This window comes from Dama dama, chromosome 2, assembly GCF_033118175.1.
Source record: "Dama dama isolate Ldn47 chromosome 2, ASM3311817v1, whole genome shotgun sequence".
NCBI lineage: Eukaryota > Metazoa > Chordata > Mammalia > Artiodactyla > Cervidae > Dama > Dama dama.
In genome coordinates, this window is record NC_083682.1 from 21,996,134 (window position 1) to 22,017,874 (window position 21,741).

Here is a 21,741-nt window from a genome sequence, read left to right on the forward strand (position 1 = left end):
CCACAGTTTCCCTAGAAGTGTCAAGGTTTCTCTCTGAGTTTTCCAAGGCAGAGCAGATTATGGGGCCTTTCAGAGGTAGACTGCACGTATTTGTAGCAGCAGCTGTGTCTGTTTCAGGACAAAGGACCTCCGCATCCATCATCTTATTCTATCTTCGCATCAGTACTACGAGCTGGATATTGTAGCTCCCATTTTATAGCAGAGGAAACTGAGGCTTGATGAGGTCAAGCAATTCACTGCAGTTCTGCTGGCTAGGTACAGGGGGCACGTGTGCATGCGAGCATGCTCAGTCGTGTCTGACTCTGTAACCCTGTGGACCGGAGCCGGCTTGGCTCCTCTGTCCATGGGGTTTCCCAGGCAAGAATACTGGAGTGGGTTGCCATTTCCTCCTCCAGGGGATCTTCCCTGACCCAGGGATCAAACCCGGGTCTCCTGCTTGACAGGCCAACCACTGAGCCACCTGGTAAAATTCTTTACCACTGAGGGGTCAGTGAGACTTAAATCCAGATCTTGTCTCCAAGTACCATGTCTTTTGCATAAACTGTTTTATATGCTGTAAGAGGCACCACCATTCTAAGTCAGCTGTTGATGCAGCCTGTAGGTGGGTGTCTGACAGGGGTAGATGCCCTCTTCCTTTAGACTTAATGCCACGCTAGGCACAGGGAAGCAGGCAAGGATGTTTGCTGAGTAATTGACGGCAACACTGAGGTGCAGAGGCAACCGACTGACTTTCTCCTTCACAAGCCCTCCTTGGCCAGAAGCCTGCATGCAGGGCACATGCTGTACCTGGGCGACTTCCAGCAGGGATGAGCCCAGCATGTGAGGCTCCAGCCCTGTGGGTGAGAACAGCTGGGAACCAGACAAAGAGTCTCAGAGACAAGAATCATGAGGTATACACCAATGTGTGTAGCAGCATCACTCACAGCCAAGAAGGTGAAACCCAAATGTTCATAAAGTGATGAATGGATAAACAAAATGTGGTCTATCTACACAATGGGATATTCATACACAGAAATGAAGCACTGCCATATATTACAAGAGGGTGAACCCTGAAAACATCATGCTAAGTGAAAGAAGCCAATCACGAAAGATTCCATATCATACAATTCCATTCATGTGAAATATCTGAAATCGGCAAACCCCTCGAAACAGAAAGTAGACCACTGGCTTCTAGGGGTGGGAAAGTGATGGCTAATGGGTACAGGATTTCTTTCCAGGATGATGAAATGTTCTGGAATTAGACAGTGGTGATGATTACACAATTTTGTAAATATACCTAAGGCCTCTGAACTGTACAGCTAAAAAGAGTGGATTTTATGGTAATTACATTTCAATACCAAAAGAATCAAGCAGAGAAGGCCCTTGGCGCTTTAGTGCATTCAGTTTTTGTGACTGTAGCCAAGTGTATCTGAGGGCCCTGGAGCAAGGTCGTCAGCTCCGTGGGGTGGGGGCGATGTGGCAGCAAGCAGAGGGTAACCCTGGCGAGATGTATGCCAGGCTGGTGAACGTGGAGGCCAAAGGAAGAGGAACGGATGAGATAGTCAGGCAGCCTCACTGTATTTGGAAACTAGAGTCGGGCTAACAAACCCCACACCTGTTCCAGGATGGGGCTCTGCACCTCGACTGAGAGTTGGGGTCCCCGTTTACTTTACCTCCCCTTTGACTGCCCTGGCGGCTCAGATGGTAAAGCATCTGCCTACAATGCAGGAGCCCCGGGTTCGATCCCTGGGTCAGGAAGATCCGCTGGAGAAGGAAACAGCAACCCACTCCAGGACTCTTGCCTGGAACATCCCATGGACAGAGGAGCATGGCAGGCACCTCCAGTCCATGGGGTCGCAAAGAGTTGGACACGACTGAACAATTTCACTCACTTTACTTTACCTAGACTTTGTGTGGGAGCCAAGAGATGCTGCTGTTTCTTGAGGCAGTAGAGAGGCGGTACATCCTAGTGGGAAGAAATTAGGGCCACGCAGACCTGGTTTCAAGTGCGGTTACCTTTTGGGAGCCTAGTTTTGTAATTGGTAAAAGGAAGCTGACTGGGCAGGTGAAATGAGACAACGCAGAGAGAAGCTTGGCCTGCACCCGGCAAGCTGCAGAGGCTACTGGGGTAGGGGGGCTCCTTTGGTGGTGGTGGGGCCACTGGGGCTTGGCTTCCTCTCCAGGATCCTCCCCTGGAGGTTTCCTCTCTAGGATTACACAAAACATTCTGTAAAGTGGCTCCTGTGCCTGGATGGCAGCAGCAGAGAGCAGTCACATTTCTGATGGAAATGAGGAAGGATGGTGGGGGGAAGCTGTGATCTGGACCAGAGGGGATGAGGGCAGAAGTGGGGACTGGGAAGAGCAGCACCCCTCCCTCCCTTCTCTACAGAGGGCACCCTCTGCCAGGGTTTCCCACCCGATCTGAATTTGCAATGGAATGATCGCTTCCAGCAGGAATTTAGCTGCTTTCAGCCAAAATGCAATAGCAAGAAAATCTCACGGGATTCTTTGGGGACCCAGAAGCAAGGAACCAATGGATGAAACCATTCCAAACTCACAGCAGCCTAACAGCAAAAAGGCTCGGGGGTTGAGCCTCTATCTCAGGAGCACGCTGTCACCTGGACACATTTCTGGAGTTGCAAGTGCCACAGCACAGTGGAAAGGACAAGAAGTCTCGGACATAGGGTGAAAGGAATGAAAGAATACTAACTTCTGCCTGAAGGAGAGAAGAAAACAGAAAACCAGCACCTACAGAAGAAGTTCTAATTGATATCTATTAAACAAGTCTGCATGTTATACCATGCTCTCCCTTTCTGCTGTCAACCATTAGAACTGCTGTTTACATCCTGAAAGCTTAGGATGAATAGCTTACTTTGTAGAATGTTTATTAGCCAATTTATCTGCTTATCAGGAAGACAGCAGTTTTGCATTGACTAGTTTATGCTACTTCTGTGTGTTACTGTAATTTTGGAACTTAATTAACTATTCTGTAAACCATGAAATATGAGTGCAAAAAGCAAGAGTTGTTGCTAGGAAAAGTAAGTGGAGTGCTTTGGAAAGACTCCAGAGTCAAATTCGCTTAAAAGTGAGATCAGGTGAGACAAGTGAAAGAGACTGAGATATACAGTAAAAATCTAAAAAGACCCTACAGTCAGGTTACTTCCCCAAAGCCAAAGTTCTTATTCCATTTTAAATAAAGGTAAAAATTATAGATGCTGTATTATAGGATAAATATGTGCAAATAAAATGACAGACTTCAATCAGAAAAGGACTTTGTTCCTATATCAAAACATTAGCAAACAAATATATTATATGTCTTTTAAATCAAAGTAAAATGTATCTTTCCTTGACTTGCATGCATGTGTGCTCAGTGATGTCTCTTTGTGACCCCACGGACTGTACCTCCCCAGGCTCCTGTGTCCACGGGATTTCCCAGGCAAGAATACTGGAGCAGGCTGCCATTTCCTCCTCCAGGGGATCTTCCCAACCCAGGGATTGAACCCACATCTCCTGCATCTCCTACACTGACAGGTGAGTTCTTTACCAGTAACTCACCTGGGAAGCCCACAGTGGAATACTACTTAGCCATAAAAATGAAATAACGCCATCTGTAGCAGCATGGTTAGACCCAGAAGTTATCATACTGAGTAAAGTAAGTCAGAGAGAGACAAATACCATGTGATATCATTTATACATGGAATCTAAAATATGACACAAATGAACTTGTCTACAAAACAGAAGCAGACTCGCAGACCTAGAGGCCATACTTGTGGTTGCCAAGGGGAAGTGGGGATGCAGGAGGGATGGGTTGGGAGTTTGGAATCAGCAGAGGCAAACATCGAATGGATAAACAACAAGGTCGCACTGTATGGCACAGGGAACTATATTCAATATCCTGTAAACGACAGTGGAAAAGAATATGAAAAAGAATAAATATATGTATAACTGAATCACTCTGTTGTACAGCGGAAATTAACAACATTGTAAATCAACCATACTTCAATCAAATAAAATGAAAATGAAAATGTATCTATGTAATGGTTGTTCCTTTCTTCAACAAACTTTCCAAATAACCAATCAACAAATTAGTTGTCCTGCATTGGATATGAGAACACCTACTGATATTGAGATCTGCCCTTATTCATACCTTTTCTATCCTTCCTTCCTAAAACTGGGCAGCTACTATGAGCCTAGCACAACATTGCCACAGAGCCGTATTCCCCAACAACTGTATAGAGTTGTTCCTCAAAGCAACAATGAAAACGAGTATGACTCAGAGTGATCAAATGTCTGGGGAAAGCTTCAAGCCATGCCCCCTTTTGCAAATTCATGAAGCCCTCTAGTACACTAAGGGTAAAGAAATAAGCTAAACTTCGTATAATCCAGATTTTCCTAAACCTATTTCATCATGCTACCCTTTCTTGGGAGCAACACCTATAATATCCTGTAAGATACACACTTTGGGATCGATCGATGCTTTGGGGCCCATAGAAGAGGTATCATATGTGATCCCTATTCTTGAGGAATTTACTACTGAGTCAGACATGAAACATGTAGACTGGACCCACACATATATATACCGAACAAGTAAGTAACAGAGTTAGTCAATGCATTCTTAGGATCAAGTGAGAATCAGTAGGCATCACAGATGAGATCAGTCAGCTACCTCTAAATAACTTTCACAAATGTTGAGTCTTAGCCTAAAAACCCTGCTCATGGTCTACTCTTCTAGAAAGTTCAAAGAGAACTCACATTTCTTTTTTTTTTTCAAAGAGAACTCACATTTCTTAAGTGGGATTGTGTGTCAGGCATGGCTCTTTATATATGTTATTTCATTTAATCTTCACAACTGTGGGAAATGAGTTACTATCTCCTTTTTCAAAGAAATAGAATGATTGCACAGCTAGTGGAAGGGCCTCAATTCACACCTCTGTCTGTCTGGCTTCAAAGCCTGTCTTCTTTTCACTGTGCCCTGTGACCAAGAGCTTTCACAGTGCCTTTCCTGAGCTGGTGTTTAGCGGGGGCTGTGTGTCGGCCTGTATCTGCAGAGCCAGCCTTGGGCCTGAAGAGGACAGCTTGTCATGCTGAGTTACTAGAGCCCAGACTTCTCCCCACCCTCTCCCTCCCCCTCATCCAGAAGTTCTGAGTTCTGACTTTAAAGGCAGAAGGGTCACTCTCTTGTCCTGTCTCCATGACCTCTGGGGGGAGGACTTGCCAATGTCAAGTGCTTTATCCACAGTGTCCACTCTGAGTGCACTCTGAGCTGCAGAGGGCCTGGGGCGGGTGACAACCTCACTCTAGCAGCTCAGCAGGTGCCCCCCATCATCCCAGGTCCTTCTGCAGCTCTGACCTGGGGCCTTCCTTCCCCTCTGTTTTGCGCTCAGCTGCTCTGCTCTCTCTCCCCTGTCTGGCTGGAGATGGCCGTGGAGTGGAAGGCAAGGACCCTGAGCTATGGAAGGGGCTGGGCAGGAAGGGGTGAGAGGCGGGACATTGACTTGAAGTCCAAGGTCAGCGGGCAGGCACAGCCAGGAGGGATGGATGCTGTGACCTTCTGTCTCAGGCTGAAGGCTTAACTCGGCGGGCGGGGGAGCTGCCATCTGGGGGTGGGAGGCAGCTGAGGTGATGGGAATCAGTGGGGGTGCTGGCCTGGATGCTGGGCTCCTGGGCAGTGGGGTGGGGACTTGTCTTGCAGCCTCCTCTCCCTACTACACTTGCATTTTCTCCCCTGAAAAGCAAAGTTGTAGATGTGTTCACAGTCTTCAAAAATGCATTGGGGGGTGGGGACAGGGGAGAGAAGTCAGCTAACACTTTTTAAGACGCAGGACACCAGGGCCTCCGCACTCATTTCATTCCTGCATCATGATCTCCACAAGAGATGAGTGTGGCCAGACCGCAGAGGATTGAGGGAAAGCCTAGATACGAAGCCAGGTTTGGTTGCCCCAAAAGCCCACGTGTTCCAACCATTCCCACTGCCCTACACATTCTCACAGCTTGATACAGGGGGCTCCTGCTATGGCCGGGGGGTAGCCTGGGTGCCGCAGACCTGGGTGTGATAGGTCAGCACATGGACACAAAACCTCCCCGACAGAAGCCCTCCTCCCCGGGGAGGTGGGGGAGCTCAGCACAGACTCCGGGGTCTCAGGGCCACCACAGCCCTCTGCTCTCTGCCCACGTGGAAAAGACAGCAGGCAGGGGACCTGGGCACCCCCACCACGAGCTCCAGGTCCTAAGTTAGAGGAAGAGACTGGGCCTGGCCCTGGCTCCCTGGCTTCTTCACTAGGTTCCAGGCAACTCTCCAACCTCCTCTCCTCACCTTAACCTTCAGCCTTCCAGCTCCTTCTCTCCAAATTTAGTTATCGTCTGTGCCCAAGGTGGTGCTTTCAAAATGGGCTTCCTCAGCAAAGTGCTGGGGTGGCCCTAAGTCCCCAGAGTCTGCGGGAAGGTATGGATACTGGTGGTAGATGCAGAGCTCTGGCCGCATCCAGCACCACAGAGCAATGCTGGCCATCTGCTGGGTGGGCAGGCCCCCCGCTTCCGGGGCAGGGATCCTCAGTTCAGTTCAGTTCAGTCACTTGGTCGTGTCTGACTCTTTGGGACCTCATGGACTGCTGCATGCCAGGCCTCCCTGTCCATTACCAACTCCCGGAGTTTACCCAAACTCATGTCCATTGGGTCGGTGAAGCCATCCAACCATCTCATCCTCTGTCATCCCCTTCTCCTCCTGTCCTCAATCTTTCCCAGCATCAGGGTCTTTTCAAATGAGTCAGCTCTTCACATCAGATGGCCAAAGATCCCCAAATCCTGGGCCTTGGCTCCATGGCTTTTGGAGGCTCTCCCATTTCAAATAAAGGGCTGATGATTAATTAATTAGTTCCCAAGATGCACTGACTTTCTCTCCCCTCTGAACAAAGAGCCTCCCTAACTTCTGGTTCTTCTCCTCACTTTGCCAGCCAATATGTCTACAGCCCTAAGCCTGGTATTTATCTTCTGTCTGTGTGTCTATTACTGCCATGCCAGGCCAAGAGCTTGCAGACCACCGGGAGCCTGCCTGTGCTTGAAGATTCTGCCTCCCCATCCCAGACACACATACACACACACACACACACACACACACACACACAGCCCAGACAGAGTCACCAGCTTTATTGCTCCAACCCTTGTATGATGCAAGAAGGACACAGTTTTGAAGTCACTCCTGATACTCAACCCAAGGCTTATCTGTTGCAACTTACCGTGCACACAAACACAGCCACCGTCATGCTAGATGCTCACAGCAGGCGCTTTACAAACCCACGCCTCCTGCAGTGGAAGCTCAGAGTTTTAACTGCTGGGCCACTGGGGAAGCCCCTATAAACATTACTCTTTTTTTTTTTTTTTAGTGAAAAAAAATTTTTTTGGCTGCGTCCCATGGTCTGTGGGACTAGTTCCCCGACCAAAGACTGAACCTAAGCCACCTGCCTTGGAAACACAGTTCCTTAACCACTGGGCCATCAGAGAAGTCCCCCACAAAGCTTAGGCTGCATCATCATCTCATGAAAGAGACCCAAGAAAACAACTGCTCCACCTCTCTGAGCTGAGCTGGCTATCTGATGCTAGGATTTCAGCCTGGGCTGCCCACCCCGGGGTAGGAGTGGGCTTAACCATGGCTCGCCAGTCCACACTTCCTCTGGCTGCTCTGATCAGAAGGAAAGGGATGCACACCCTCTGCTCTGCCCCCAGCACCAAGGACTCAGGAAACAGGAGGGTTTGACTGGAGAATCAGCATTTTCTTCCACGGGAGAGGACGGGGTGAGTGTGGCTGCCCCAGGAGCAGTAGCCACAGCCCCGCCCCACAGAATCCCACTCTGTTCACGAAACACTGTCCACTTGCCCACAGCTTTATGCTCTTCAGAACGTGTCCATCCCCATTCCCTCATGGACGTCATATTCTTTTGAGGCAGTAGCCACAAGCACTGGAGGAATCTCCAGCTTTAGGTCCCATTCAAGCCTCCCGCTACCCTGGCCTCTGGAAGATGGTATCCCTACAGGAGAGCCTCTCTCTGAGGCCATGCCCTCTGGAGATGTGGGAATCATGGGCTGGTGTCCCAGGGCTTATTCATACCCCACACTGCAACTCCACACCCCAACACACACACACTCACCATGAGATGCTGGAAGAGCCAAGAACGCATTATATTGGTGGCATGCTTGGGCAAGACTCCTCGTTTGTTCTTGGACTTCTTATCCTCATTGTCCAGGAGGGAGGTGAGGTCAAGGTTAACCTTCAGGGCACGTGGAGAAAAAATCAGCATCAGCAGCCTGGCGGGCCAGCAGCTAGGGACCTGTTGCCATAGAGACGGCAGGCTCTCGCCGTCAATCCCGTCCCAACTCATTCTGAGGGTCCGGGGAGGTCACCTCTCCTGTCATCTGGCACCAGCCCCTCAGGGAATGGGAGAAGGGAAGAAGGAGAGAGAAAGAGGAGAAGAAGGAAGAGGGGAGGAGGGGTAGGGGGATGAGCGAGGAGACAGAGGAAACAGGCTCATGCAGAAGGTATAGGAGAGAGGTTCGCCGTAAACCATCCAGTGGTTGTTAGCATTTCTGGGGTACGTGAGCTTTTTCGGAGGGCTTTCCTATCCGTTAGCATGGTCAGCCCTCACATCAGCTCTGTAGGCTGGTAGGGCCGTGGTGGGCAGCTGATGTGAGTCCCTCTTCTATGGAGAAGAACTCAGAGGCTCAGAGGGCTCAGCTGACCTATCCAAGATGGCGGAGCCAACGTCAGCTCTCCAGCCTCTGCCTTCAGATCTTCCCATCCCAGCCTGGCCTCTGTGTGTGCCCTCTACCCCACTGAGCTACAGACTGGCGTGGAGTGCAGAGCAGGAGGGGGAAGTGTAGGATCCCTCCGCGTGACCCTGAGAGGCACTGAGATCTCAGGAGCTGGTAGAACCTTTCCAATGCCCACCTTCTTGCCCGTCAGATGGGGGTGATGATACCTCTCTGGGAAGTGATGGGAGGCGAGGGAGCTAGTGGCGGAAAGCGCCTAGCAGACGGTGACCGGGCACGGAGCCCTCCCCACACCATGCACATGTGCACACACCTGCACTGCACACACACACACTCACCTGTGTGTTCTGGATCTGGATGGCTCCCTGGGGGATTGCCTGGGTGACCACCTGACCCTGGGAGGTTACCATGGTAACCGGCTGGTATAAGGCTCCACCTGAGGAGACAACCAGTTTTGGGGTCCCCTGCCATAGGGATGGGTAGGAGTGAGGGCAAGCAGGGCTCCCAATCCACTTGGCACTCACGTGTAAACACTCTCTACTCTGGAGGCCTTCAGCCCCTGTGGGGGAGGGGTGGGAGGGGGTGGGGTGCAGAGAAGAGAGTCTCTGTGTGTGTTTGGGGGGGAAGGGTCTTTAGGTGGGGTTCATGAGACTACGACCCAAATTTGTTCCAAACCACCATCATCAGGTCTTGCTAATGATCTGTAAGCTTACGGAACACTTTAGGCAAGAAACTCAGTTGGGAGCCCCTCCCTTGGCAGGGGGCACCCCCTCCCACATCCTAGGACACTTTGTTCAGTGTCTTGCCCCCCACCAACCCTGGAATTCCCTCAGGGCCACCCACTCTCCTCCCAGGGGTGTTCCCCAGAATCCCCTGCACAGACCTGACACCACTTGTGAGTTGACGGTTGTCATGGCGATGTTGCCCTGCTGGAGCGCTGAGGCTGGGACCACAATCCCCTGGGGGTTATTGGAGACTCCAGACATGGAATTGGGGGAATTCTGCAGGAGGTCCTGGCAGCAAGGGAGGCGTGGTTTGTGACAGTGTCACTAAGCGCTTAGCTGCCACAGCCCCAAATTCCTCCTCTCCCCTCCCGCTTCCTGCCTTCCCACCTCCCGCTCCTCCCAGACCCAAATCCAAAAGGCGATTCTCCCTAGAAAGTGTGAATAAGGAGGCTCAGCCTTACAAATGACCAACTGACAAGAGTCATCCGCTGACCTATTCCACTCCCCTGCGAACTTGAGACAGAAATTATCCCCCACACCAGTGGTGCCTGCCTTGGCTTCACCGTGGAAGCTCCAATATTGACGCCTGGGTTCCATCCCCAGACATTCTAACTTAATTGGTCAGGGGTGTAGCCAGGGCTCTGCGGGGAAAGTGCATGTTGAAAGCTCCCGGTGACTCGGATGTTAAGCCAGGGCTGGGAACCGGGCTTTACCTGCTTAGCACTCACTCATCCTTCACCCTCACCTATCTCCAGAAGCCTCCTGCCACCAAGAGCCTTGCTGCTCAGTGCCCGTATCACAGCATTTATGACAAAAAGCTCCACACAAATCAGCCTCCAACGTACTACCTGTACTTAGTTCAGATCTGCCGTATCATGGCTACTAAAATATTTGCTAAATAATAATAAAAATAGCCACTTGTCCTCTTCATCACCCGTCTTCCAGGGCATCCCATAGGAGCGTTCCCTCAGCTGGGGGCACATCTCATCGGCTCCTCCCGCCCCCCTCAGGCCCCCAGCACAGAGCCCCCTGAGGAGGCTCACTCCCCACACTGTCACCTGCTGGCCCCTTTCCTGCAGACAATCCCAAGCAGCTAAGGGGGCCATTTTTTTTTCTGGCACCCTCACCATTGCCACGTAAGAGCCGGGCAAAGAGTGCCTGGACTCTGACATAGATGGACAGGAAGCAGGCTCAGCTGAGGGCCTCCAGGAAGGGGCAGTGAGGCCTCCCTCCTTGGCCACCGGGAGCCCTGCTCCGCTAGGGAGGGTTTGTGAGGAAGGAACTGGGTGTGGGGGTTGGGGTCTCTAGGTTTCATTTGGAGAAAGCAAGGCAGGCATGAATGGGGGAAAGTAAGTGAGCCTGAGAAGACCCACTGGGGTCACTGAGCACCCCCCAACCACAGTTCTTCCTGTGAAAACAAGACTTACACCAGTAACCTGCTGGCTAGGACGGGCATTCCCACGCCCAAGGCCTGGAATCACAGGCCTGAAGCTTTTAGGATTTAGACAGGAAAATGGTTAAGAAAAGGGACAGCAAGGTGATCAAACCAGTCAATCCTAAAGGAAATCAACCCTGAATATTCATTGGAAGGACTGATGCTGAAGCTGAAGCTCCAATATTTTGGCCACCTAATGTGAAGAGCCAACTCATTAGAAAAGACCCTGATGCTGGGAAAGATTAAAGGTAGGAGGAGAAGGAGGTGACAGAGGATGAGATGGTTGGAAGGCATCATGGACTCAGTTGCAGGAGTGTGAGCAAACTCCGGGAGACAGTGAAAGATAAGGAAGCCTGGCGTGCTGCATGCAGTCTATGGAGTCACAAAGAGTCAGATGTGACTGAATCTGACCGTGGTTAAGAAAGTTGGGGGGAAAAGAAAGCCCCCAGCTCCCTAGCTTTGGTTTTAGGACCTGATGAGCTTGGACCATCAGCTGCAGGAAGATCAAGAGGGTGGAGCAAGAAGTGTGTGTCTGGAGCAAAACCTGGAGCCAGTGACTGCAAACCTGGAGCCACAGACCAAGAAAACATGTCAGGGGCTGGGGGACAGCTGTGGCACGTCACTTCCCGGACCCTGGCTCCCAGAAGCTGGCTGAGCCTTGCAGGTGGAGGCAGTTGGTACGGACAGTCTCACTTGATTCAGCTGCTTACCCACCCTTGGCATCTTCTCCAGAACTGCCTTTTTTACCCTCCTGGACTGTCCGGCCCAGGGCTGAGGAGATCAAGCTATAAATAAGCAGTCGTGGGACTGGAGTCTGGCTCCCCCTCCTCCATGCCCTGACTTCCCATCTGGCTTCTGATGGGTTGGGGTGGGGGAGGAGGCCTTGCTTCCCCACTGGGCTCACCTCTGCCGGCTGTGACCTTGGGGAAGGGAGGAGGGGCCAGCTCCTGCCTCGCTTTTTCCTTTCTGGGATCTGTGAGGGCCTCCCCGCCAGTGAAGTTTATTCTTTGAGCAGGACTCTCAGCCTTTCCATTTGCACAGCTCAAGTATAACGCTGTCTGACCTGCAGAAACCTAGAAACTGGAAGGGCCCTCACAGTCTGAGTATTCCAGCTCCCTGGGGTACAAACGAGGACCTGAGGCTAAGAAACCCAAACCACTTGCTCAAGGTGCCCTAGGTGGGTAGCAACAACAAGCTTAGGTCACAGCCCTCCTTCACCCACAAACACTGTACCTCCACCTCGGGTCAAGAACTGGGCGGCAAGGTGTTCCTGGAATCACAGGGGTTCAATGAACATGAGCAGATGAGCAGATAAAAACAACCCAAATCCAGACATACAGAGGCAGCATAGGCACCCGAGGAAAGGATGGTGGATCAGGAGTTAGCACGTCATGGCTCTTTGATCCCATGGCAACCCACCCCAGGATTCTTGCCTGGAGAATCCCATGGACAGAGGAGCCTGATGGGCTACAGTCCACAGGGTTGCAAAGAGTCGGAAACAACTGAAGCGACTTAGCACGAAAGCATGGCTTTTCAGTGGACTCCTTATTTATAAGATGTGTCTGGCCCTGTGTTCACATCCAGGAATCCTCGAAGCCTGACTCTTCAGCTTGAGTCTGCTCCGAACTTGAGCTCCCCTCGATCCAGCCTCCCAGCCAACCTTTCTCCCAGGGTGTAAACCAGCACTGAGATTATGAAAAGCTGGGACAAACTTGAAAATTAAAAAAAAAAAACTACTTATTTATTTTTTGACTGTGCCAGGTGTTAGCTGCGGCATGCAGGATCTTCAGTTGAGGCATGTGGGATCTAATTCCCTGACCAGGGATCAATTCCAGGCCCCTTGCATTGGGAAAATGGAGTCTTAGTCACTGGATCACCAAGGAAGTCTCTGGAAGGTAAATTTAATAGTTGGGGACAGCCACTCCATTGACACTCACCATAAAACTCATGGCAAGTGACTTTTCAATGACCTCTGGTTTGGAACCATCCCTACCACGGCGCTCATCATTGAATAAGGATATTTGGGAATTTCCAACATAAAAAGTTGTTCCAGACCTTCTTCCATCCCCAAAATAAATCCAGCAAGGTTAGGAAAACACAAGCAAAGCCAGTAAAATAAATACAAGATGTATGACTTGGGATTCAACCAGCACATCTTTACCAGCCAGAGGCAAGAGAGTGAGTTATCACTTGGATCCTCCCTGGCTTATTCACACTGTGACTGGTTCTCAGCCTTGTGGCTTGGTTAGCTTCCGAGCCAGCTTCCCTAGTTTGGGTAACTAAAGGCAATTTACTATTTGGATCAGACCCTTCACTTTCCTACCCTCTCCTCCTACTCTGGGTCTTTGCTGGGAGGTGCTAAGAGGCAGCTGAGTTACATCAGTAAAGGAACGGAACAGAGAACCTCAAGGGTGGAAACTGTGGGCAGGGGACTGTGCTGACCACATCTTAGCTAGGACAAAGAGAAGAAGCGAAATCTTGGCATCTCTGGGGTCTAGGGAAGGGGTCTTCATCTCGTTGTTGGTGTCGTTGTTCAGTCGCTCAGTCATGTCCGACTCTTTGCGACCGTGTGGAGGGTAGCCTAGCAGGCTCCTCTGTCTTCCACTGTCTCCCGGAGTCTGCTCAAAATCAAGTCCGTTAAGTAGGTGATGCTATCTAACCATCTCATCCTCTGCTGTCCCCTTCTCCTGTTGCTGTCAGTCTCTTACATTTGTAAACATGAGCTGTTTCACAAACCTGCCTGAGCACTGGGGTGTTTTTAAAGACACAGATTCTCAGGGCCATTGAATGAGACCATCAGTCATCTTGGGTTTTTTTCTTTTCTTTTCTTTTTTTAGTTGTTGGCATGTGGGATCTAGTTCCCTGACCAGGGATTGAACCAAGGCTCCCTGCCTTGGGAGCACAGAGTCTTAGCCGCTGGACCACAAGGGAAGTCCTAGCAATCTGTGTTTTTAAAAAAACCCCTCTCAGATGGTCCCAAAGATCAGCTGGGTTTGAACACTATATTTTTATTATACATATTGAATGTTAGAGAACACTCTCTCACTGTGCTATTTCATTTTAACCTCACCACTACCTATGGGGTCAGCAGAGGAGAGAATTCCCAAATATCGTCGATTCTGTTTGCCTGAGGAGGAGTCGAGGTCCCGAGAATGGAAGTGACATTCTTAAGTCACATAGCTCTCAAACCCAGGTCTTCCAGTCCCAAGCGTGGCACGGATGCTGCGGTGGGGAGATGAGCTTTGGAGTCAGTCAGCCAGGCTCCAAGGTAAGCATGGTGTCTGGCACATTTAGGCGCCTAGTAAATCATTTCCCACTTCCTCCGGCTAAGGTCAGTCCACTAGGACGCACAGCCAGCGTTTAAAACCTGTCCTAGAAGTCGTACAGCCTTGTGGGTTCCTTTCTTAGCAACAGCAGAGCTTCACCCAGAGTTGCACACCTAGCCATGGGGGTCAGTGCCAGCCTCCCTGCCCAAACTGTGTTCCTGGGCCAAGGCCAAGCCACAGAACTCGAAGCTGCAGTCTCTGTCCCAGACGAGCCCCGTGACTTGACTTTGCAGCTATTTCTGGTTCTGCCTTCATCTCCAGCCTGCTAGAGCCTTGTCTCTATGGAGACAAAGGGACTGGGTCTCTGGGGACCATCTCCTGGTCTTTTCTGAAGGAGGAGCTACTATGGCAGCAGCGGGAGCCCCCTGGAGAGAAGATGTTGGCTAAGCACACAGTGTTATTATCTTCTTGACAGCTTCCTCCTGGGGCTCATCACACTCCAAACCAGGTGGATGCTACCCCTTCTAGACCCAGACAGAGCTGTTTCCTGCCAGGTTCCTTGGCCCTGTGAAGAGGTGAGAAGCACATTTGGTAGTTTCAGTGACATCCCAACATCCCATGTCTCACATGCCTTGGGTTGTCCAGGAACCAGGGGCTGAAAGTTGGTTATCCAGCCCAGGAGTTCTTTGCCGTGTTCAGGAGCATGGCAGGGGTGTTCCCAATCCTCTGGAAACTGCCAGAAGCCTAGGAATCACAGGCATTCTTCCTGGCTTCTCTGCTGGAGCTGTTCCACTGGGTCTCTTACTTTCTAGTAGGAAATGGGCCAAAAAGCTGAAAGCTTAGAGTTTCCCAGGAAGGACATCCTTTGGGGTGTGGACCAGATGACCAAGAGGTCAGATGGAAACCAATGAGCTGGCCTCCACAGGCCTCATCCCTCTCCTGCTCCTCGAGTGCTGTTTCTCAGAGACACAGGCTGAAAGCCCCTTGGGGAGGTGGAGGGGGGGCAGAGGGAGGCAGGAGAGCAGCTTTAGGACAGCTGAGAACTTGTATTCCTTGACACCACCCATGGGCCAGCTGCCGGGCCCTCGGTCCCTGGGGCCACTGGTCATTCTTTCTGACCCACAGTGGTCACTGGGTGAGTTCTACTCCACATTTCATTTCTGGAACAAAAAAAAGATGACTTGTTCAAAAGGAAGTCCTTTTGAACTATGAAAAAGTGAAAGCCTCCATGATTACTTTTAAAAGCAGAGGGTGGGGTTGGGGGTTGGAAATGAGCTGGTACTGTGAACTCTGACACTGCGGTCTGATGTCAGCCCGGGAGGAGGTGTGGCAGCTCCTTGGACCGCCTTTCCTCACTGTTATTAGGGGGAGGGCTTGTGCTCTCCCTCTTGTGCTCTCTCTGGGGAGACTTAACTTCCACTCATGGAAGAAATTCCTGGAACAAACTGTGATGGGAGGAAGAAACGAAGAGTGAAGAAAAGGACTGATTAGAGAAGTTTTCCTTTAAGTTGTTTTGCAATAGCTGGAATTTTTTTTATCGTGTTAGGATGCCTGCGAAACAGGGGAGTGAATTGGATGAACTTGCAAAGGCCCTTCCAGTTGGGGATTTTAGAAAAAAAACACCACCACTCCCTGAGATGTGAGTGGGTGGGGGGTATGGGTTGGAGCGGTGGGGACAGCAGGAGCGGGCGGCCCCAGCTGTCTGCCATTCACCCCCAGGCCACTAGGGGTCCCTGCTGATCCACCAGCCCAGACGTTACTCCCAAAGCCTACCCAGCCTCCTAGCAGGACGGGCTTGTGCCTAACTTGCCTGGCTGGGGGTGGGGAGCCAGTTCTGAGAGCCTGGGTTCTGCTGGGAAGCTTGTCTTGACCCACTCGGGCATGCCCTTGGCCCATCCTCTCAAATCCTTTTTAATGCTTCCTGTTGGCTTGGTACGCTGGGCACACAAGGGATCTTTCTTATACATACGTCTTTTCCCCCTGCTTGGTTGCAGGGTTTTTCTTTTCTTTTTTTCTTCTCTGGGGTCTTTTAATTCCCTCAAACTACCCAGCAAAGCATTGGGTGCCTGAGAGATGCTCAGTAGGTGAGTGGCCTGCCTGAGCTGAGGTCTGGACCTGGTGAGGAGGTTACTGTTGTCCCCAGGCACCCCGTTCCTGGCAGCGTCCCTCCATTTCTGGCAAAGCCAGCGTCCTGTCCTGTCTCGGGCTGGGAAGAGTTGGGTTCCCAAACCCGGGAAGCCAGTCACATGTAAACAAGCCACCTAACCCTGTTCCTGTTCCTCTCCTGGTGGGAGCTGACATCTCAAGGGAAAGGCAGCTTCTGGCCTGCAGGGACACGCAGCAGCTGTTGCTCTTAAGGAACACTCCCTGGGAAGGAGGGAGCCACTCTGGTTTCTGAGCCTGGCGTGCCCGCCCTCGGCGGGGGTCCTGGCCCCTGAGCTGGAGGGTGGGTGGGGTCGTGGGGTGGGGCTAGGGACCCAGAAGGGACAGCTTTAACACCCGTGGAGGAGGAAGGCAGTGGAACTCAGTTTCCTGTCACCTGGGTCGGGGGTATCCCCTTTTCCATCTCAGTAGTGACCCTGCAGGGTAGACCACCGCTCCCACACTCGGCCACAAGGCAGAACTTCCAGGGGCTGGCCCGAGGTGCTGGCGCTCCACCCCCTTGGCTTCCTGCTAATCCTGAAAATGCAGACTCCCTGTTGGTCAATCGGCAAGTCCCCTTCCCCAGGCGGGGGTGCAGTGATAATGCCCTTCCTGTATTTTTAGAGAGCAGCCCACCTGCAGAGTGGCATCTGGTGGGCCAAGCCGGGTATCTCAGAACTCGGCTCTCTTTGTGGCCGCTCCCCTCCCTACTCTCAGTCAATTAGCGAATCCAAATTCTTTCTTCTCCACAATTGGTTTCTCACTCTCTCTCTCATCTCTGAATCCCTGATTGACAGCTAGACAGGGTCATGGCTCTCCACTCAGGGTCCAGGAACCCTGGTTCTCCTTCCTACACGTCACTGAAAAAGTAAAAGGACCTAGGAAATGAAAATGGACTCTGGAGGAATCCATCCCTGACTCTGCTGCTTATTAGGCATGGGGCCTTGAGCCTTAACTGCCCCGAGTTTCCCTTTTCTTGAATATAAAGTGGAGAAAAGAATGTGTACTTTGCAGGCTGGTTGTGAGGAGTAAGTGAGAGGATCTATGTCAAGCACCGAGTACACACAGTGTCTGAGACCAGGGAGCTCAATAAACATGGACATTTTCTCCCTTTTCTCTGCCAGTTCTCCCTTGAGCGGCTCAAGAGGTAGCAACTTAGTTCATTTATCTCCAATGCATCGTCAAGCCTTACCCCATTGCCCACATTCTCCACTGAAGGATGGATGTCTTTGGCAATTTATGATAATCAGGCTCAAAGCATAGCCCCCACAGATCTGGCTGCAAGATACTCTATTTGCAGTTAGAGATGGTGTTGCAGTGGTTTTTATGCCCTTGGAACTGAGCAGGTTCAGTAGATACCTGAACAGATGTTTGAGGCAAGTGTTTCCCCCTAAACCCTGGCCTCTTTGCTCCAGGGACTGTTCTCTGTTCCTCCCCCTACTCCAGACTTCTCTTTACACTGGGAACACTCATACCGAGGGCTCCCAGATCGTCTACTAACCGCCCTTCACTCACCTGAGTGAAAAGAAAAAGTGAAAATGAAAGCTTTAGTTGCTCAGTCATGTCCAGCTCTTTGCAACTCCATGGACTGTAGCCCACCAGGCTCCTCTATCCATGGATTTTCCAGGCAAGAATACTGGAGTGGGTTGCCATTCCCTTCTCTAGGGGATCTTCCTGACCCAGGAATTGAACCCGGTGTCTCCTGCACTGCAGGCAGATTCTTTACTGTCTGAGCCACCAAGGAAATCCCAAGCCTAACTAGGCCAAGCTCCCACTGACCCAAGCCTGCCTGAAATGCTCCCTCCCTCAGGAAGTCCTCCCAAAGCCAGTGAAGCTACAGCTTCTCCAATCACATTAGCTTTGAAAATTCTCCTGCCGACCTGTCTGATCCCTCCCGAGGCTGGCTCAATCTGCCTCTGGGCAGGAACAGACACGGGCCTTGAGGTGGGGCCTGGGCTTTCCCAGTAGGAGGAAGAAGGATGCTGAGAGGTGACTGGGCAACCTCAGGCCACACACGTGCTTCGCTCAATCCAGACCCCTTCCAGCGGCTGCTTTCCCGCCCTTCCTCAGGGCCCTCTTGCCCCTGAGCACTCTATGCTCACAGAACTTATCTAGATCTTCAGGTGGGACACAAGTTCCCTCCCACCGAGGTTGAGTGCTCATCCAGGAAAATTCACAGTGTTCTCTCAGGACCTAGTGCAGCACATACAGTAAGTGTCCCCCCAGTGCCTGGCAACTGAGTGAGAACTATGGCTCAGCCCGATCAGCCCTGGAAGAGAGCTGAGGTTTAATTTCCAAAGGGAAAGACAGTTTTAGGTTAAATGCAAGCTTGGGCAAGGCCGGCGTGAGGGTCTCTTCAGTGGAATCAAGGAAAGTGAAAGTGTTAGTCGCTCAGTTGTGTCCGACTCTTTGAGACCCCAAGAACTGTAGCCTGCCAGACTCCTCTGTCCATGGGATTTTCCAGGCAAGAACACTGGAGTGGGTTGCCATGCCCTCCTCCAGGGGATCTTCCCAACTCAGGGATCAAACCTAGGTTTCCCTCATTGCAGGCAGATTCTTTACAATCTGAACCACCAATGAAGCCCCTGGAATCAAGGAAGAGCTTCCTTGCTAAGGATCAACCCACACAGGAAGCCTGGGCTCTGCTGAGTAAGAAGCCAGGGTATCATTAGACACAGGCAGGGCAGGGTGGCTTTCTGGGGAGGGGGAAGACCAGGCTGTGGCCCAAGTCCTTGGAAACCCCGGTTTAGCTCTCCTGCTTGGGAGAAGCAGACTCCTCCACTTGGAACCCCATTCCACCCCCTAAGAGAAAGCTCACGCATCGAAATAGAAGGCCAAGTGGGAGTATGCCCAGACCCCAAAGTGCCAGGTGGGGACAGAGTACGGCATCTGAGGGAGGGGGACCAATGTGCATAATAAAAAATATCTCTCACGTTGCAACACAAGACTGGATGATCAGCACACGGGCAAAAGCATGAGCCAGCAGTTTGCAACAAAGCTAGCTGGTGGCCGGAATGTTGATCCTGTGGATCATGTTCCGGAGGGGAGACACCCCTCCCCAGGCCAGGCTGGCGCTCACTGCGGCTATTTCAGGCTGGGGGGGATTAAGGTCGAACCATGACGAATGTGTGTGCAGATACACACACACACACACACACACACACACACACACACACACACGCTCCTCCTCTCTCCTTTCTGGTGCTGACTCCCATGCCCAGACCCCAGGCCTCCCTCCTGCTCTAAGTCTCTCAGCCCCATGGGGCTCTCCTTCCTGGGAAGGCCCAGGGCCAGCCTGCACCCACCTTAGTGAGGCAGAGATGGGAGTCTGGGAATGAGGACGAGGCAACACACACAAGGCATCCTGCCCAGCTTCTCCTCTGCACACCCCCAGGACATTGCACTGGCCCCACCGCAGCCCCTCTCCTCGACTGCGGTCACCATCTCTCTTTCCATCTCTCTTCTGCCTCTGTCTGTCTTCAGCCTCACTTCCCTCTTCCTTGTCTGTGTCTCTTTGTCTGTGTTGCTCTTTTCCTCCAGTCTTCATCCTCTCCACACCTCCCTCTCAAACATGACCCTTGAGACCTACTGTATAGCACGGGGAACTCTGCTTAATGTTATGTGGCAGCTTTGGATGGGAGAGGACTGTGGGGAAGAACGGATACATGTATATCTATGGCTGAGTCCCTTCACTGTTCACCTTAAGCTATCACAACATTGCTAATCAACTATACTCCAATATAAACATTAAAAGTCTGAAAAAATAATATAGACAGAAAAGCAAAGCATGATCCTTGATATCTGCCTTTCTTTCCCTCTTTCTCCTTATTTCTCCTCCCCTCCTCAGCCTTCTTCTTGCCTCTCTGATTTTTCTCTCTCCATCTTTCTCATCTTATTACGTCTTTCAACAGAAAATTATTGGTTCACTACCACACACCAGACTCTGTGTGGTTATCGTCAGGTATAGGTATAATAATATATGAAATCCTGTCTCTGCTCAAAAAATGTTTGTTATCCAGGAGAGGAAAACAAGGCTTACACAGTGATGATGATGCAAAGTCACGTGTGATATTTACCACATAAATGTCCCGCCATGCCCAGGAGTTAGCTGAGAGAAAGGAAAGTCCAGCTTTGGGTGGGGTTCCCAGGAGGCCTCTAAGGGGAGAGCAGCCTTCTTACTGCCCTTGGTGAAGAGGCTGGGTTTGGTCCTGCAGAGGTGCGGGGACATCAAATACACGGGTGTGGAGGAACAGTGACGGAGGAGGGCCTTGAATGTCCGGAGAAAGGATGTGAAAACCCTGGGGGGAGGGGCTGGTAATCAGAGTTTTTGAGCAGGAGAAGGGCTTGAACAGTGCTTTCGATGATAAAGCCAGCCGCAGAAGCCTAAGAGGTGTGCGGGTGTGAAAGTGTGTGTGTGTGTGTGTGTGTGTGTGTGTGTGTGTAGGAGGGCCTCGAGGTAGCCACAGAAGAGCAGAATAGGAAGCTATGGTAGTAGCTCGTGTGTAATTACCTTATTTACCCACTGAAGCCTGAACCAAGGAGGTGGGGGCAGAGACAGGAAATGAAGGGGCCAGTCTGAAAAGCGGCAAACAGGACCACCTTGCTGAGTGTCTTCTCTCTTTTTCAGTGTCTTTGTTTTTGTTGGATTGTCTGAGCTCCTCTTTCTAAGTGAATCAGAGGCCTTTCTGCAGCGGTCACCCCAGGGCCAGCTTCACTGTCAGGCACCCACGTGATGCTTGCAGTGATAGAGATCAAAGTTCCTTCCTCCTCTCTCTAAGCTCAGAGGCACTGGATGCTGGGATCCCCCAGGAGGACTGACTTCTGCAGACAGCATCTCCCATGCCTGGTTCACCCAGCAGCCACGTTTTCCTTCTCTACTAGTGTCTCCCAGTGACCCTGCTTCCTGCAGGATGAACCTGTCAGCTGCGGGACTCCAACCTTTCGGGGGCCCCTGTGGCTACTAAGCCCCCTGGCCCTCCTTTTTTTCCCCTCTACCCTGGTACACCCCCAATGCCAGAGCTTGAGTTGGGGTTAGAGGGCCCAGAAGGGGAAACCTGGTGCCTCTCCAAGGACCTGATTATTTCCAAAGACTTGTGCTAATTTTCTGATATGATCCTCACATCTCTGTGAGGCACTAAATCCTCATTACTTTTCCTGACCGATGCATTCTAATTAGATCAACACTTAAAACAAATTCACAATAGCCACAGGATGGCTTTCCATCTCATTAACTCCTCACTTATTATTTTCATGAAAATTACTGATAAAAATGTGCATCTCCATTTGGTGAGCCTCACAGCCTCCTCGGCTCCTATCTTGCATCTCTCCCGTCACCGGGGCTGCGCAGCGTCGCCATGGTAACCCACAATAATAGAAACTAATAAATTACAAACGAGATGCTCGTTGAGCAATTATTGTCCTCTTTTATGCAAGT

At 51.2% G+C, this 21,741-nt stretch overlaps 1 protein-coding gene across 5 annotated transcripts in view; it reads right to left on the bottom strand.

Annotated features, from left to right (window-relative positions):
- The window catches only part of PKNOX2 (PBX/knotted 1 homeobox 2), a 290,935-nt gene that overhangs the window by 14,116 nt on the left and 255,078 nt on the right, over nucleotides 1–21,741 (bottom strand). For 4 of the 5 annotated variants that reach the window (XM_061167264.1, XM_061167273.1, XM_061167246.1 and 1 more), the window contains 3 exons: nucleotides 9,623–9,752; nucleotides 9,078–9,175; nucleotides 8,121–8,240 (listed from right to left, as the gene is read on the bottom strand). The exons of the other annotated variant lie outside the window; for it this stretch is intronic. In XM_061167264.1, the coding sequence (XP_061023247.1) occupies nucleotides 8,121–8,240; nucleotides 9,078–9,175; nucleotides 9,623–9,752 (348 nt within the window). The remainder of the gene's footprint in view (nucleotides 1–8,120; nucleotides 8,241–9,077; nucleotides 9,176–9,622; nucleotides 9,753–21,741) is intronic. 5 annotated transcript variants of the gene reach the window in all.